At 43.6% G+C, this 16,112-nt stretch overlaps 1 protein-coding gene across 1 annotated transcript in view; it reads right to left on the bottom strand.

Moving 5' to 3' along the window:
- The window catches only part of LOC124613617, a 109,218-nt gene extending 93,312 nt beyond the window's left edge, over positions 1-15,906 (bottom strand). Inside the window, exon 1 of the mRNA XM_047142333.1 lies at positions 15,864-15,906. Within this exon, the coding sequence (XP_046998289.1) occupies positions 15,864-15,906 (43 nt within the window). The remainder of the gene's footprint in view (positions 1-15,863) is intronic.
- Between the last annotated feature and the right edge of the window lie 206 nt (positions 15,907-16,112).

Below are 16,112 nucleotides of genomic sequence, written 5' to 3' on the forward strand. Positions count from 1 at the left end.
CTCTCCTCTGTTCCTCTAAAAGAGTTTAATCGTACAATATTTTTACGTACGATAAAAATCTATGCGTGTGCACTTGGCCTTATTTATAATGCTGGCGAACACGTTTCGACACGGAATTGCCACTATGTTTGTATGCTCATGGACGAGCCTTGTATCAGCTGCAATTGTTAAATCCGCGCTATCTCTCGTAGGAACGCTAGAACTAATAGTGACCGATACTGCCGGACTTCCCCCTAAGCCTTTTCTCACTCCCTACACAGTTCTCTGCCACTATTATTGTTTGTGTCACGAGCTCCCGCCAACAACGGCTATTGTGATACACGTATACATTGTGTTACACGTATACATTATTCTTATAGACTAGAGATAATTTAAGTGGCAAAACAACGTTAGCAGGGTCAGCTGTAACATATAAAGATTTTCAGATTCGGAACGAAGTTCGCCGTGTATAGCTAGTTCTTAATATAATGTTCTTGTCGTAATACGTAAGGTTTGGTTGCGGCTTGGGGCCATACCAACATTTAGTTTCTTGTCTTGGTTTGAGCATTTTCGTATGTTCTATGATTATTCCACATGAATCGTATGTCTGATTGTTTGCTCTCGGCTTTCCGAGCAGTTTGTAGCGTTTGGAGGCGCTGCCCCGGGTGTCACCTGTTACCCGCCGGTTCATCGGGCGCAGGCTGCCCGCGTCGGCTGTGCACAAGCGCGCAGGCGGCGCCCCGCTGCCCGTCTCACCGTAGCCTGTGAGACGTAGCGGCCTCCTGGCCCGCTAGGGCATCGCTCATAAGTCCAGCTTCTATCTCTTAGCAATCGGGCATTAAATTTACATGAAATGCCCGTTATTCTAAACCATCTTATTTATACCTTCCATGTTTGCCTTCTCTGAAGTCTGGTTTTAACGCAACAGTTTTAATTTTGGTGTAATGCTCAGTTGCCCGCCCGGTTGGCCGTGCGGTCTAACGCACAGCTTTCCGGGCGGGAAGGAGCGCCTGGTCCCCGGCACGAATCTGCCCGGAGGATTTGTATCGAGGTCCGGTGAACCGGCCAGTCTGTGGATGGTTTTTAGGCGGTTTTCTATCTGCCTCGGCGAATGTGGGCTGGTTCCCCTTATTCCGCCTCAGTTACATCATGTCGGCGATTGCTGCGCAAACAAGTTCTCCACGTACACGTACACCACCAATACCCTACCACGCAAACATAGGGGTTACACTCGTCTGGTGTGAGACGTTCCCTCGGAGGTCCACCGAGGCCGGAACCGCACAATAACCATGGGTTCGGTGTGGGGCGGCGGAGGGGTGAAGTGGACTGCGGTAGCCATCGTGGGGTTCTGGACCACTGCGGCTGCGGCGGGGACGGAGCCTCTCCGTCGTTTCTAGGACCCGGTTAACATACAATACAATTCTCAGTTTGTTCAATGGTATTTTATTAATTTTCCACGTCAGTATCTTGATTACGCCCAAAGGGTTTCTCTGATTGATCAAGTACTGAATATTTGCTTTGCGAACTGTTCCTGTGTTCGTTGCACAAAATATTTCTACTTGACGGGCATCAGCTCAGGAGATACCAGACTTGTGAAATTTCGTGTTACTACACTTTTTGTAAGTTGTATTCATTAATGTTAAGCACCCCAATATACTGTTAAATGCCGCGATTGTAATGCTTAGCATCATTGCTGTCATTGTTCACTCAACGCTTAGGGCGTGTGTGAGTTATATTTGATTGTCCTACTTGCTTGAAAGTACTTCCTAAATCGGTGCATCTTATTCGTTCAAATTAACTAATTAATCAGCAAATAGTTTAACTGACAAAATTTTGGAGTAACTGCCTGAATGCCTCTCCTTAATTAATTTATCTAATTTTCTGCTGAAATTTGAGCTGCTTTTAACATTTCATATCTGCTGCTGGCGCTAATTACTGTCACTCATTAATTGTAACTTCTTAATTACGTTCATTGCAAGCAACTATTATCATCTGCATTTTATTAGTGATTTTGGTATCTGTGCAATAAAAGATTGTTGAACTCTTGTGAAGTAACAAATGACTTGTAATAAATGACCTACACCTTTACCATGTCCGTTTAGTTGTTCCTTTACCCTGGAGCGTCCACTGACATTTCAAGAACTACCTTTCATCACGTGCTAATATTGGTGTTTCAGCCTGGATCGATACCTAATACCTTAAAATCGCTTGTGCGAATGATTTGTAGATGTAACCATATCATGTACTCCATATTCACTGTTGCAACAGTAAATCTTGAGTGAATTGCATACCTCTAAAACGGTGTACTAAATATTTCCCGCCACCGTATTTGCCTATTAAACGCCTTGGCCAAAGTTTAGGAACGCCTGCTCTCTGACTGGTTGCAGGCGCAGAAGGATCTCTTGGGTCTAAATCAACATCAATATTGATACAGGAAAGGAAAGTCTGTAGATGAATAGAATTTGGCATAAACGACATTTTGGAGAGCGTTCATGGTGTCGTTAATGAGCTCTTTAGACTGTATAAAATTCGACAACCAAGTATTCAGTCGCTCTCATGATTGACATAGTACGCACATTCGACAATCTTAAGTGGCCTGCGATATTCGCATGCCTCCGTGAATGCAGGGTCTTCAAATATATGTATAAAAACTTCATTAATTATTGTAGTGAACGTAGCGTCCAGTGGCTTGCGGGGCAGAGCAAGGTAATCAGATTACCAAGGGCTGTGCTGCAGGTTCCATAAGTGGTCCATTATTCTGGGTTATTACTACAGAACCCCTATTACATCTGTTAGAGGGGGCAGATGCTATTGAATATGTTGTTGCACATGCAGACGATATGCTATTACTTGTGTCTACAGACACGAGGACGTGACTTGGCGAAAAGACGAATGAAGTGCTTGCTCAGATGCAGCATTGGTGCAGTGGCAGCAAACTGAATATAGCTGTTTATAAAACCACAGACTATCTTCGGAAGGGAACACCTTCTCTTGACAGAAATCATTCCCTGGAGCTTGTAGGTACCCCTGTAAAACACACCACTGTTTGTAGATATTTAGGCATTTTTCTAGACAAGGAAAGGAACTTTCTTAAACGTGTACAATCATTTACTCACAAAGCTCTAAATCACGCACAAGACTGTCCGTGCTGACATTACTGACTATAAATTGCCGTTGCATGTGGTGTAGTCATATAATGAAGGTATCTTTAACGTCATTGTGGGATGCATCACTGTCGGTCTAGGCGCATCGCTTTGCAGTATGCAGCTAGAAGAAATTACTGCTACGAACTGAGCAGAGCGTACTTCTGAGACTCCCTGGTGCCTTTCGCAGAGGGTTTACTGATGAATCTTGGGACATGGCCGATGGATATTGTGGTATATTATATGGAAACGTTTTTTGGTTGGTGCGTGAACAGTACGATCGTTTCCACAAGTTCACAAGAATTCATACCATTGATGGAAGACATTTACGAACGTGGACGTTGGGTCAATGGCAGTCTGCCTTGATCACTTGAAGCACTGCAAGGAGGGTTTACTGCATTTTCCCAAGCGTCCGAAACAGGTTCAAACTGCTGGACATTACATCTACATCTACATCTACATCCATACTCCGCAAGTCACCTGACGGTGTGTGGCGGAGGGTACCTTGAGTACCTCTATCGGTTCTCCCTTCTAACCCAGTCTCGTATTGTTCGAGGATAGAAGGATTGTCGGTATGCCTCTGTGTGGGCTCTAATCTCTCTGATTTTATCCTCATGGTCTCTTCGCGAGATATACGTAGGAGGGAGCAATATACTGCTTGACTCCTCGGTGAAGGTATGTTCTCGAAATTTCAACAAAAGCCCTACCGAACTACTGAGCGTCTCTCCTGCAGAGTCTTCCACTGGAGTTTATCTATCATCTCCATAACGCTTTCGCGATTGCTAAATGATCCTGTAACGAAGCGCGCTGCTCTCCGTTACATCTTCTCTATCTCTTCTACCAACCCTATCTGGTACGGATCCCACACTGCTGAGCAGTATTCAAGCAGTGGGCGAACCAGCGTACTGTAACCTACTTCCTTTGTTTTTTGATTGCATTTCCTTAGGATTCTTCCAATGAATCTCAGTCTAGAATCTGCTTTACCGAAGATCAACTTTATATGACCATTCCATTTTAAATCACTCCCAATGCGTACGCCCAGATAATTTATGGAATTAACTGCTTCCAGTTTCTGACCTGCTATATTGTAGCTAAATGATAAGGGATCTTTCTTTCTATGTATTCGCAGCACATTACACTTTTCTACACTGAGATTCAATTGCCATTCTCTGCACCACGCGTCAATTCGCTGCAGATCCTTCTCCATTTTAGTACAATTTCCCATTGTTAAAATCTCTCGATGTACTACAGCATCATCCGCAGAAAGCCTCAGTGAACTTCCGATGTCATCCAGAAGGTCATTTATGTTTATTGTGAATGGCAACGGTCCTACGACACTCCCTGCGGCACACCTGAAATCACTCTTACTTCGGAAGACTTCTGTCCATTGAGAATGACATGCTGTGTTCTGTAGGAACTCTTCAATCCAATCACACAATTGGTCTGGCAGTCGATATGCTCTTTCTTTGTTCATTAAACGACTGTGGGGAACTGTATCGTACTCTAAATACGATTCACTTGTTAATATATCGCTGTGCAGTTCCCGAATGTTTGCATCGAGTGGTTCAAATGGTTCTAAGCTCTGTGGGACTTAACATCTGAGGTCATGTCCCCTAGACTTAGAACTACTTAAACGTAACTAACCTAAGGACATCACACACACCCATGCCCGAGGTAGGGGTCGAACCTGCGGCCGTAGCAGCGCCGCAGTTCCGGACTGAAGCGTCTAGAACCGCTCACCCACAGCGGCCGGCGCATCGAGTCGTATGTACTAATACACCAGTATGTGAATGTAGAGAGGAAGGTTTCGCTGATCGTAGTTTTCAATTATCCTCGCTTTCAGACAGCGGAACTGCGATAAGGGAAACAAATGTAGGAGACCAAAGCTTGTAGACTACAGTTAATAACATTGCTCATCGAATATCTAAGAGGCAACTGCTCAACTTTCAGGCTATAAAATCAAGTAGACGTACTGAATATCGAAGTGACATCAGTAATTCACACGAAGCGTTTCCTCCGTTATAGATAATGATAGGCACATAAAAATTTAGTTAAGAGAACCTTTAATATATACACACTGTTATGACAAGAGTCATTGGATTGCGATATGTACATATACAAGCGGCACTTGTATCGCGTACACAAGGTATAAAAGAGCAATTCATTCGCGGAGCTGTTATTTTTACTGTGGTGATTCATGTGAAAAATCTTCGACGTGATGCTGGCCGCTCTAGCGGTTCTACGCGCTCAGTCAGGAACCGCGCGACTGCTACGGTCGCAGGTTCGAATCCTGCCTCGGGCATGGATGTGTGTGATGTCCTTAGGTTAGTTAGGTTTAAGTAGTTCTAAGTTCTAGGGGACTTACGACCACAGATGTTGAGTCCCATAGTGCTCAGAGCCATTTGAACCATTTGATGCTGGCCGCACGACGGGAGTTAACAAACTTTGAACGCGGAATGGTAGTTGGAGCTAGACGCTTGCGATATTCTATTTCTAAAATGGTTAGAGAGTTAAATATTCCAAGATACACAGCGTCAAGAATGTGCCGAGAATGCCAGATTACAGGCTTTACCTCTCACAAAGGACAACGCAGTGCCCGACGGCCGTCACGCAACAACCGAGCGCAGCGGCTTTTGCGAAGTCATCATTGGTAACAGACAAGCAACACTGTCAGAAACAGCCGCAGAAATGTGAGGCGTACGACGAACATATCCGTTAGAACAGTGTGACGAAATTTGGCGTTAATGGACTATGGCAGCAGACGACCGACGCAAGTGCTTTGCTAACAGCACGATATCGGCTGCAGTACCTCTCCTGGGCTCGTGACCATACCAATTGGACCCTAGATGGCTGGAAAACTATGGTCAAGTCAAATGAGTCACGATTTCATTTGGTAAGAACTGATGGTATGGTTCGAGTGTGGCGGAGATCCCACCAGGCCATGGACCTGTCAAAAAGGCACTGTCCAAACTGGTCGTAGCTCTATATTGGTGTAGGCTATTGAACTGGGTCCTCTGGTTCAGCTGAACCGATCACTGACTAGAAATAATCATGTTCGGCTACTTGGAGACCATTTGCAACCATTCATAGATTTCACGTTCCCAAACAACGATGGAGCGCCACGTCATCGGTCCACAGTTGTTCGTTATCGGTTCGAAGAACATTCTGGACGATTGGAGCGAATGATTTGGTGACCCACATCACCGGACGTGAATCCTATCGAACATTTATGGGACGTAATGGAGCCGTAATTTCGTACACAAACTTCTGCACCGGGAGCACTTTCTTCGTTGTGGACGGCTATAGAGACGGCAGCAAGGCTCAATATTTCTGTAGGGGACTTCCAACGAGTATCTGAGTCCATGTCATGTCGATTGCTGCGCTACACAAGGCAAAAGGAGATTCGACACAGTATTAGGGCACAACTCGTATATATATATATATATATATATATATATATATATATATATATATATATATATATATGTGTGTGTGTGTGTGTGTGTGTGTGTGTGTGAGTGTGTGTGTGTGTGTGTGTGTGTGTGTGTGTGTGTGAAGGATTTCGAGGGAAGAAAGAATCGATGCTACCACACTGGTAAGCGTAGCCGCGCGGGGTGGCCGCGCGACCTTAGGCGTCTTGCCACGGTTCGCGTGGCTCCCCCTGTAGGAGGTACCAGTCCTCCTCGGACATGGGTGTATGTGTTGTCCTTAGCGTAAGCTATTTTAAGTTCGATTAAGTAGTGTGTAACCCTAGGGACCGATGACCTCAGCAGTTTGGTCCCATAGGAACTTACCATTACCACTGATAAGCGGAGACTCGAGATACCAAGGCACTCACGTAACAGTGCGTGAGTGGAAAATATAGTAGCAACAACAGATTTAGAAATAGGTATAGTTGTAGGTAGTTGGCAAACCTCGAGTTACTTTGTGAATGGTAGTAACATAACTACTAACATAAGTTAATAATTATTCACTTGAGTTAGTTTCATTCATTTTTTTACCTTTCTATTGATTCATATTTTCAATATTCTGTTTTATTTCTACAGTCGTAATAGCAATAGTTTCTGTTAACATATTACTATATAAATAATTTGAAACACTGAATGTCGCCATGATTATTGAATATGTATGACCTACTTACAGTTTCCAGCTAAGAGGTCCAAAATTCGTGGCAGTAAATTCTATTGAATTGAATTGAACCGTCGTTAGCAGCCAGACGATCTCGAATCCTGTCGGTATGATGCTCCACCTCTGCTACGGATATCTACATCTGCACACATACTACGCAAGCATGGAGGGATATCCCGTACTACTACCACATAATGATATCCTTTCCTGTTCCACTCGCAAATAGAGCGACGTAAACCGTCCATAAGCCTCCGTAAGAGCCCTAATTTCTCTTAAATCGTTTATTCTGTGCATTGGCAGCAGCAGCATGGTTCAGCCGTCAGCTTCAAATGTGGTTCTCCAAATTTTCTCAATAGTGTTTAACGAAAAGCACTTTATCTTCACTCGAGGAATTCACATTTGCATTCACAAAGCATCTTCGTAACATTTGCCTGTTCACCAAACCAACCGGTTACTAAATGTCGCCGGCCAGAGTGGCCGTGCGGTTCTAGGCGCTACAGTCTGGAGCCGAGCGACCGCTACGGTCGCAGGTTAGAATCCTGCCTCGGGCATGGATGTGTGTGATGTCCCTAGGTTAGTTAGGTTTAAGTAGTTCTAAGTCCTAGGGAACTGATGACCTCAGAAGTTAAGTTCCATGGTGCTCAGAGCCATAAGCCTTTTATCTGGATTGCTTCTTTTATTAAGCTACCCCAGAAACAATTGGCTGCTTAATAACATATGTCTCAGAGAATACTATTCGGTATCAGTTGTCTACAGCATGCTCTGCTAGCGTTGATTTCTCAGTACACCGTACGCAGGAATACCTACCGTGTTCGATTCGGCGGTGTTCAATAGTTTGGTCCCCGCGGAGGTTCGAGTCCTCCCTCGGGAATGGGTGTGTATGTTTGTCGTTAGCATAATTTAGGTTAAGTAGTGTGTAAGCTTAGGGACTGATGACCTTAGCAGTTAATACCCATAAGATTTCACGCACACATTTGAACTTTTCTTTTTTCTTCAATAGTTTACACAGTGTGTCCGACATAAAATTTTCGACACCCACATGGTATTTTATAGTCGGTATTCCTGGCGTTCTGAGGTCTACATCGTTTTTCTGAGGCTTTATCAGCTGTAGAATTGTATCTGGAAGCGAGACGACCCAAACTATTTTCTGCTTCTTTAGGAGCCGGCTAATGTTTCCACTTAGTGGGCCACGGAACGGCAAAAATGCAAACTTTCTCGTGTTCTCCTCCCGGTCCTTCTGCTTACGTGTCTTCGGAGATACCTTTGCCACAACTGTCAATTGTTGTATCCGTGTCTTGAATGATTTCCGTAAGTGGTTCAGTTCCTTCGCGAGTAGACCGTTTAGAGAGAACAGACTGCGCGTGCTAACGCTCAGTCCCATGTAGAACACGGCAGATATTTCTGCCTACTATATTCTTAGCAGCCATCGGTAGCAATGCATGCTCTGGGAAACGGGCACCAAACAGCTTTTAACGAGACGTCCGTTTCTAAACAGACTAAATGTTTCTGGGATAGCGCTACAAAATAAGCGACCCATATAAAGAATTTGTGACAACATCCTCAATAAAGACGGCGGTCTGCAGCTAAGCACAGCTGGGGACACGGTCGTTGTAAGGTTGAAGGGGGCGTGGCGAGTGCTAAGGTACGAACCAGAAATGTTACCGTGTATGGCGCTGGAATGAGCATCAGTGACGTCACAGAACGCGTCGCGGCTATATAAGGACGACAGCAGGATCCACACGACAGTCACCACCTGACAATGGCCGAGAATCACAGGGCTGAAAGGACTTGGATTTTAAACCACGTGACACGGTGGAAGTTTAATTTGCCATAAAACCTTGCATTCACATAGTTAGTTTTTTCTTCTATTTTTTCAAAATAATGACCAATTTTTTTTATCAATCTGCTAGGACTTATAGCGACTTAGCATTCTCTCTCTTTTTTTTATTTTTTTTTTTTATTTTTTAAAATTATTATTCAGGTCTCTCCGCAGCTACCCCCTACGCGAACAACTAACGCCGGAAAGACCTTACTCTCCAGCAGGCAGTACACCACTACATCACGTGGCGCGAGCATCATAGTGTGTGTAGTTGTCAGACGCGCGTTACGTGAAACAACCAGGGCGACGCTTAGTATAATTACAGACCACTACATCACGTGGCGCGAGCATCATAGTGTGTGTAGTTGTCAGACGCGCGTTACGTGAAACAACCAGGGCGACGCTTAGTATAATTACAGACCACTACATCACGTCGCGCGAGCATCATAGTGTGTGTAGTTGTCAGACGCGCGTTACAGACGTCTGGTATATCTGGAAAAATGAATTTACATTTTATGTCTTAGTGTAACGTTGTCAGTTATTGGCAAAAATAGTTTCTACTGTTGGATGAAGACTTTTAGCCGATATGTACAATTCACTAAGTATCTATGCACCAATTCTTTGTATGTCCCCATAGACCATTAGTCTTATTTTCTTATTTTCGTCTATTATTCCTGATACATGACGTTTCCACATGTTCTTTTGGATTACACCGTAATTTAAATGTTTTTAAGGTTATTCTATTTCCTAAAGTCTTCCTCACAGTCTTTCTTTCCTTTTTCTTGATTTCTTCGTTTTCTTTGGTTGATCCTAAAATCAGTATTTCTGACACATGAGTATATCCTGCCTTGTGTAACGCACTGTAGTGATCATTTCTTGCGAATTAGCACAATTTTTTGTAAACATCTTCATTTTAAGAGAAATTCCAACTCAATTTTTCTTTGTCTTAATATAATTTCTTTATCCCCTCTACATTACGCTCAGTGACCTCTCCTAGATACTTGATTTTGTCTGATCCTCTGATATTTACATATTTTGCCGTTAATTTCAAATATTCCCATGTGTAAACGTACATTTCAGACAATTCCATTCTCATCATGCACGGTTTTTTCTCAACTGATGATTCACTTCTCCACAGTGCTGTGTTCCAGATATGAATATGCAGAAATTTCTTCCTCAAATTTAGACCTACATCACATAGTTCGATCCCTTATTTCTTTTTATTTCATTCACTGCCTCTCCCACATGTGGGATGAACACTAGAGGAAAGATATTGTATCTTCGTTTCCAACAGTTTCTACAGCTACGTCTGTATCTATAATTGACAATTCATCTACTGGTTTATGCTGGAACGTTCTTGGCTTAACGGTGTCAATTCTCTCCTATACTGCTGAATCGTGCGTAGGAGAGACGATTGTTCATATGTTTCCGTCTGAACTCCAGCCTCTCTCGGAATTTCAACAGCTAACCACACAGTGATGTATATCGCCTCTTTTAAAGCGTTTGCTACTCGAGTTTGATTGTCATCTCCTATATGAAAATGACCGCTCTTTGGATGTTCTCCATTCCCTCTACAATTTCTTTAATTCTATGTGGTAATCGTACCAGAGGCACGAGCAGCACTAAAATATCAGTCTAAAATGTGTTCTGCAGACTACCTACTTAATGGGTGGGCTTCACTTCTTGCAGATTCTTCCTTGTGGTACAGTCATACAATAACAGGTTTTTGCTACAACGTAATCGCAATAAGTTGCATTTTTTTATGGTTAGGGTCAACTACCAATCTCTGTACCACGTGTCGATCCTCTGCAAATCTTCCTACATAATGCTACAGTTTTTTAGAGTTGTCACTTCTGTAACACAACTGCATCATCCTAGAAGCCCCCCCCCTCCCCACACACACACACACACACAAACACACACACACACACACACACACGCACACACACAGACACACACACACACACACACACACACACACACACACACACACACGGCTTCTCTTGTTGAAAACTCCTCCTCCTCCTCCCCCTCTCTACGTCCACCTGTTCCTTCCTTTGTCTGTCTTGTCTGTCCACCTCATACTCCCACCTGTACTGGTCTATCTCCTCCTCCCCAATCCCTCTGTCTCTTCATCTACTTCTCTCTTTGTCCATTTTCTCTAAGCCCTCTTTCTGACCATATCTTCCACCCCTCCCACGCTCCATCGACAGAATGCTCCTCCTGCTGGCTATCTCCATCTGCTCCTCTTCCCTTTCCACCCGCCCACTACCTCTCTACATCTTCCACCTGCCTCATGGATCTATCTTTCTCCCTGCACTCTGTCCAACCCCTTCTCTATCCATCTGAACCTGTCCCCAGCCTTGCTCACCGACACATGTAGCTTTGCAGTACAGTTCAGTAAGCTGAGCCAAAACTACTCCCACAATGTGCCTCTTATTGGTAGGCAGACTACACACCTGAGGCTTGAAAATCTTTTATTTGCTCCTCCTCATGTAAAGGTTGCAATGCAAAGTATGCCAATAAAGCTTAGAGATACTACTCCATCACAACATGCCTGTCATGCAGGCCGCCTTCATGTTGAGGTCCTGAAAACCGTTTTTTGTCCCCGAAATGTAGGCTGCTCTAGTAGTAGGTTGATTTGGCAGAACACTGTTGCCACAAAACGCGCCTGTCATGCAGGACAACTCGCATTCTATATGTATGGAACGCAGGAGGTGTATATATAACGCGACATTAATCGTGCTATAAATCTCCTTTGGAAACATTTGAAATTACATCTGGAATTTTCTCTTCGTTAATGACATGTATTCGATTCGCTAAAAGCTGGTCTGTTAGTCTATGTAGTAGTATTTATTTAATTCTCTATTGACCTCCAATTCTAACACGTTGTGCAGGGATGGCTCAGTAAGCAACATGCCTAGATAGAACATACTATCAAAGATTTCAAACGTGGCCGTTAGATGCAGATATATACACCACTGTTCTTCGAAATGCCGTTTTGCTATATAGGGCTTGAAGTGCATAAGTGACAAGCTTAATAACGTTTTCGCGCTTAAAGGAAACATCATCAGCTACAATTCATCACCAACTATAAGAAGTTTGCAGAGCTAGTGAATGTAATAAAAACAGGCGTCGATTTGGTGCTAGCAATTTAATAATTGCAAAACAGTTGTGGGAGGCGAATAACGGTTAAGGCGGCCAAGTACATCCACCTCGATGTGAACGTATGCTGCCTCGAAGGTTTGATTCACATAAGCCATAACACACATGAATTCAATATTTACATTGGCAGTGTAGCGAATGGCACACAGAACACGTGGACTAGCTGAAGAAGTGTTCTCGCCGGTTACAGTGGCTACTCTCAAGCGGATGGGATTGTTTTTTGAGTAGTTAATGCAGTAATAGGCGAAGGAAGTTCCATTCCTCCTCCGTGCAGTTTTAGTGAACGAAATGTGAGTGCTTCATAAGAAACACGAGAGAAAGAAAGCATCAGTATCTGAGAGACGACTCTCGTCTCCTCCGCATAAGAAGTTCAAAACAACGGTGTCGGCGAATAAAGTTATGACCACCCATGAGGGAGAGTCTGTGAATCCTACTTGTATTGTGCCCTATTGAAACGGTTGCAGAGGGCGATTCGGAGGATATGACCGGTGCCGGCCGGGGTAGCCGAGTGATTCTAGGCGCTACAGTCTGGAACCGCGCGACCGCTACGGTCGCAGGTTCGAATCCTGCCTCGGGTATGGATGTGTGTGATGTCCTTAGGTTAGTTAGGTTTAAGTAGTTCTAAGTTCTGTGGGACTGATGACCTCAAAAGTTAAGTCCCATAGTGCTCAGAGCCATTTGAACCATTCGATATGACCGGTATTGCTTTCGAAAGGTGTAGAGGTGCTGTACGACAACATGCGCTTGCTTACGACCTCGCTTGCGGTTTATTTGGTTCGACGTTTCCGATGGAGTCCATTGGAAGGCTATTATAGTAGCCCTGGACCCTGATATTTTCCACTCTCGTTTGGACTTGTTTCCCCATTAAACAAATGCGTAAATAATCATGATGAGTATGAGGAAAAGTAATGAACCAGTGCCTTCATAACTTTCTGAGTAAACCTTTTCTTGCCATGGGCTCGTTACTTTTCGAGGTATTGACTATGTGCAAAATGAGTTCGAGCTCCAGTCTGGCACGCAATTTTGACCTGCCAGGAAATTTCAAAGCAACGACCATTCTGAGTGAAAGATTCATTGTGAGTTGTTACTTGCTAGTACAGGTTTACACAGCCTGGTTTTCCGAAATACAATTTAAACCAAATAAAACGATGAAAATTACTTAACTTAGTATTGATTGTCATCAGATATGTGTTTGCGGCGTCAGCTGCTTGAGTAAATGACCGTCATGAAATTACACTTGACGAATAAGAATCGTCAGTCATCTATGTGGGACTGTTCTGATAACTTTTCTCTCGAATTTTTTCAAGAATAGGCATATTAATATGATATTTACCTTCCTGCATAAATAAAATAGGGTTCACGTTTCCATGTTACTGGCTGTGTCTTTATAACTTCTTTTATTTCCCATATGTGCAAAAATAGTTTATAGCATGTTAGCTGTAGCAATGCCTGAGTCTGCTATAACTAAGGAGAGTGCAAAATATAAATGCAGGATTTCAATAGAAAAACAGCAATGATGGTTACTAGTAGAAATTCTTGCATTTTTAACTTCAGTGTACGCCATTTTACGTGCTTCACTTAATTCCTGGAACTTACTCGAAAGTGATTAAAACATTGACTACCATCGTGTGTCCGATTTACGTTTCCTTGCTGTAAGGGTTATCATTATAATGTCAGACACTGTAGCTCAAAGGTAGGAAATTAACTACATGCAGTGGCATAGAGGCGGTGGCGAGACTAGCAAGAGGAGCTTAATAGAGGGAGCCATGTCTGTGGCATCAGGTTACCATCGGCTGAAAGTGTTCATTAACGTGACGCATGTCTTCATTAGCATCGTTAATTTTATTGGCCCGACTCGGCAGCGGCGAGATGTCCGTTGGGAGAAGGGCTCCATGGAGTCGTACAGGTATCGACCTGGCAACGCAGCAACCGCATCCAGCGCTCGATAGCAACACCGCGCGCTGGAGCTAGGCCTAGTTTCTACTTCCCTGGCAATCGTTCCATGTCGGTAGTGGCAGTCTGACTGTAATTTACATGTAAACCGCTAGAAATTGAAGAAAACAGGACCAAATTCCGTCAAACATGAACGACTAATGATGCATATTACCTCATATACTGTATATCCCCAATAACATGGATGCTCCGTTACTTCATAATATTCTAAATATTTACAGTGTGTCGTTGGAGTATGTACTAATCAAAGAGGATAGTTTTTCTGTAATCCATTTGATGGTTGGTTTTGCTTAAAGTACAATGATACAACTCATATCAAAGTGACATCTATATCTTCACTCCGCAAGCTACTGAGCGCTATGTGGAAGAACGTACAAAGTGTACATGCGTCAACCTACACCTCCTTACGATTCCAGAAATACCCAAGTGTTGGATGCAGGGTTTAGTTTTCACTAGTGACATAACTTTTAAGTCAAACATGACAACAAGGACGTTGTCTATACAGGGTGGTCGGAAATTCCCGTTACAGTCTTCTAGGACTTGTAGAGGGGAGCGAGCACATCGTATTTTGAATATGAACCCATCTTTCTAAGATGATGGAGAACGATAAATGTACTAATTTGAAGTAAGGTTCCCTGTGCCGGAAACGAACGAGTCGAAAGTTATAAACGAAAACCATTCTGATACATCTGACAGTTGAATACATGTACCGGTTCTTGTGTTGCGAAGAGTGTAGGGATGGTAACTTTCAGTGGTGGTTGTGTGGACAAAAACGAGAAAAAATGTCCTTAACAAAAAAAATGGCTCTGAGCACCGCGGGACTCAACATCTGAGGTCATCAGTCCCCTAGAACTTAGAACTACTTAAACCCAACCAACCCAAGGGCATCACACACATCCATGCCCGAGGCAGGACTCGTACCTGCGACCGTAGCAGTCACGCGGTTCCGGACTGAAGTGCCTAGAACCGCACGGCCACCGCGGCCGGCCGTACATTAACAGCTATGAACACTTGCTCAGTAGAGGAGATGTGTTTCACATTAGCGAAGATGAACAAATGGTCATAGCTCCTCAGGTATGCACTTTAGAGCACATTTCGTCATCATCAAACAACATTAACGGCTGCGGAGTTCACAAAGTCCTACATGGGTAAAGTAATATCTATATATGGTGTATCTGTCGTCCCAGAAAGTTGTCTCTGAAATTCTGAAGCCATCCAAATTGCAATGTCAATAATCACATTTGCTGCGATTTTGGAAGAGTACAGCGTACTTCACTGAGTGCTGTGAAGCTTATTTGAACATGCCATCTAACTGCAACGGGAAATGAGGTAAACATCAAGAATTTCATCAGCAATCGGCATATTCCAGTCGTTGAAGCAGTAATATTATTCTGCATCTAAATTAATAAGTACTGATGAAATTAGAGATAGACGTGGCACTTCTAGGTTTTGTCATGGAGTTATCAACTGATATAAATAAAGCACACGGTGTACAAAATCACCGTTTTTGTGGGCTCCATTGTAATGCAAAAGCCGTCTGACACGTCATCTAGCTGACAGCTGATGGGACAAACACGGTGGCGCACAAAGCGCACATTTGAATGACAAAGGGCGGGTGGCAAGCGCGCTGTTACGTCAGCGCTACGGCAAACAGCGGTGCCGCCGCTCCTACTTACTCTTGTATCGCAGCAGGTAGCCACCCTTCACTTGTTTCACCATCCCTGCGAAAAAAAGAAAGAGCCACGCGTTAGTCGGCTGCTGTATTCTCACTGAAGCACAGACAGCAATGCAGTACATATATTACAATACAAAGCAACGACATTTGAATCACACCACCATTTCCTTGGGTAGGACTCACTAACTGAGAACTCCCTGACAATAAATGTAGAAAACTCTCTGCCTCTGCATAAAGTTGAACTAGGTTT

Source organism: Schistocerca americana, chromosome 4, assembly GCF_021461395.2.
Source record: "Schistocerca americana isolate TAMUIC-IGC-003095 chromosome 4, iqSchAmer2.1, whole genome shotgun sequence".
NCBI lineage: Eukaryota > Metazoa > Arthropoda > Insecta > Orthoptera > Acrididae > Schistocerca > Schistocerca americana.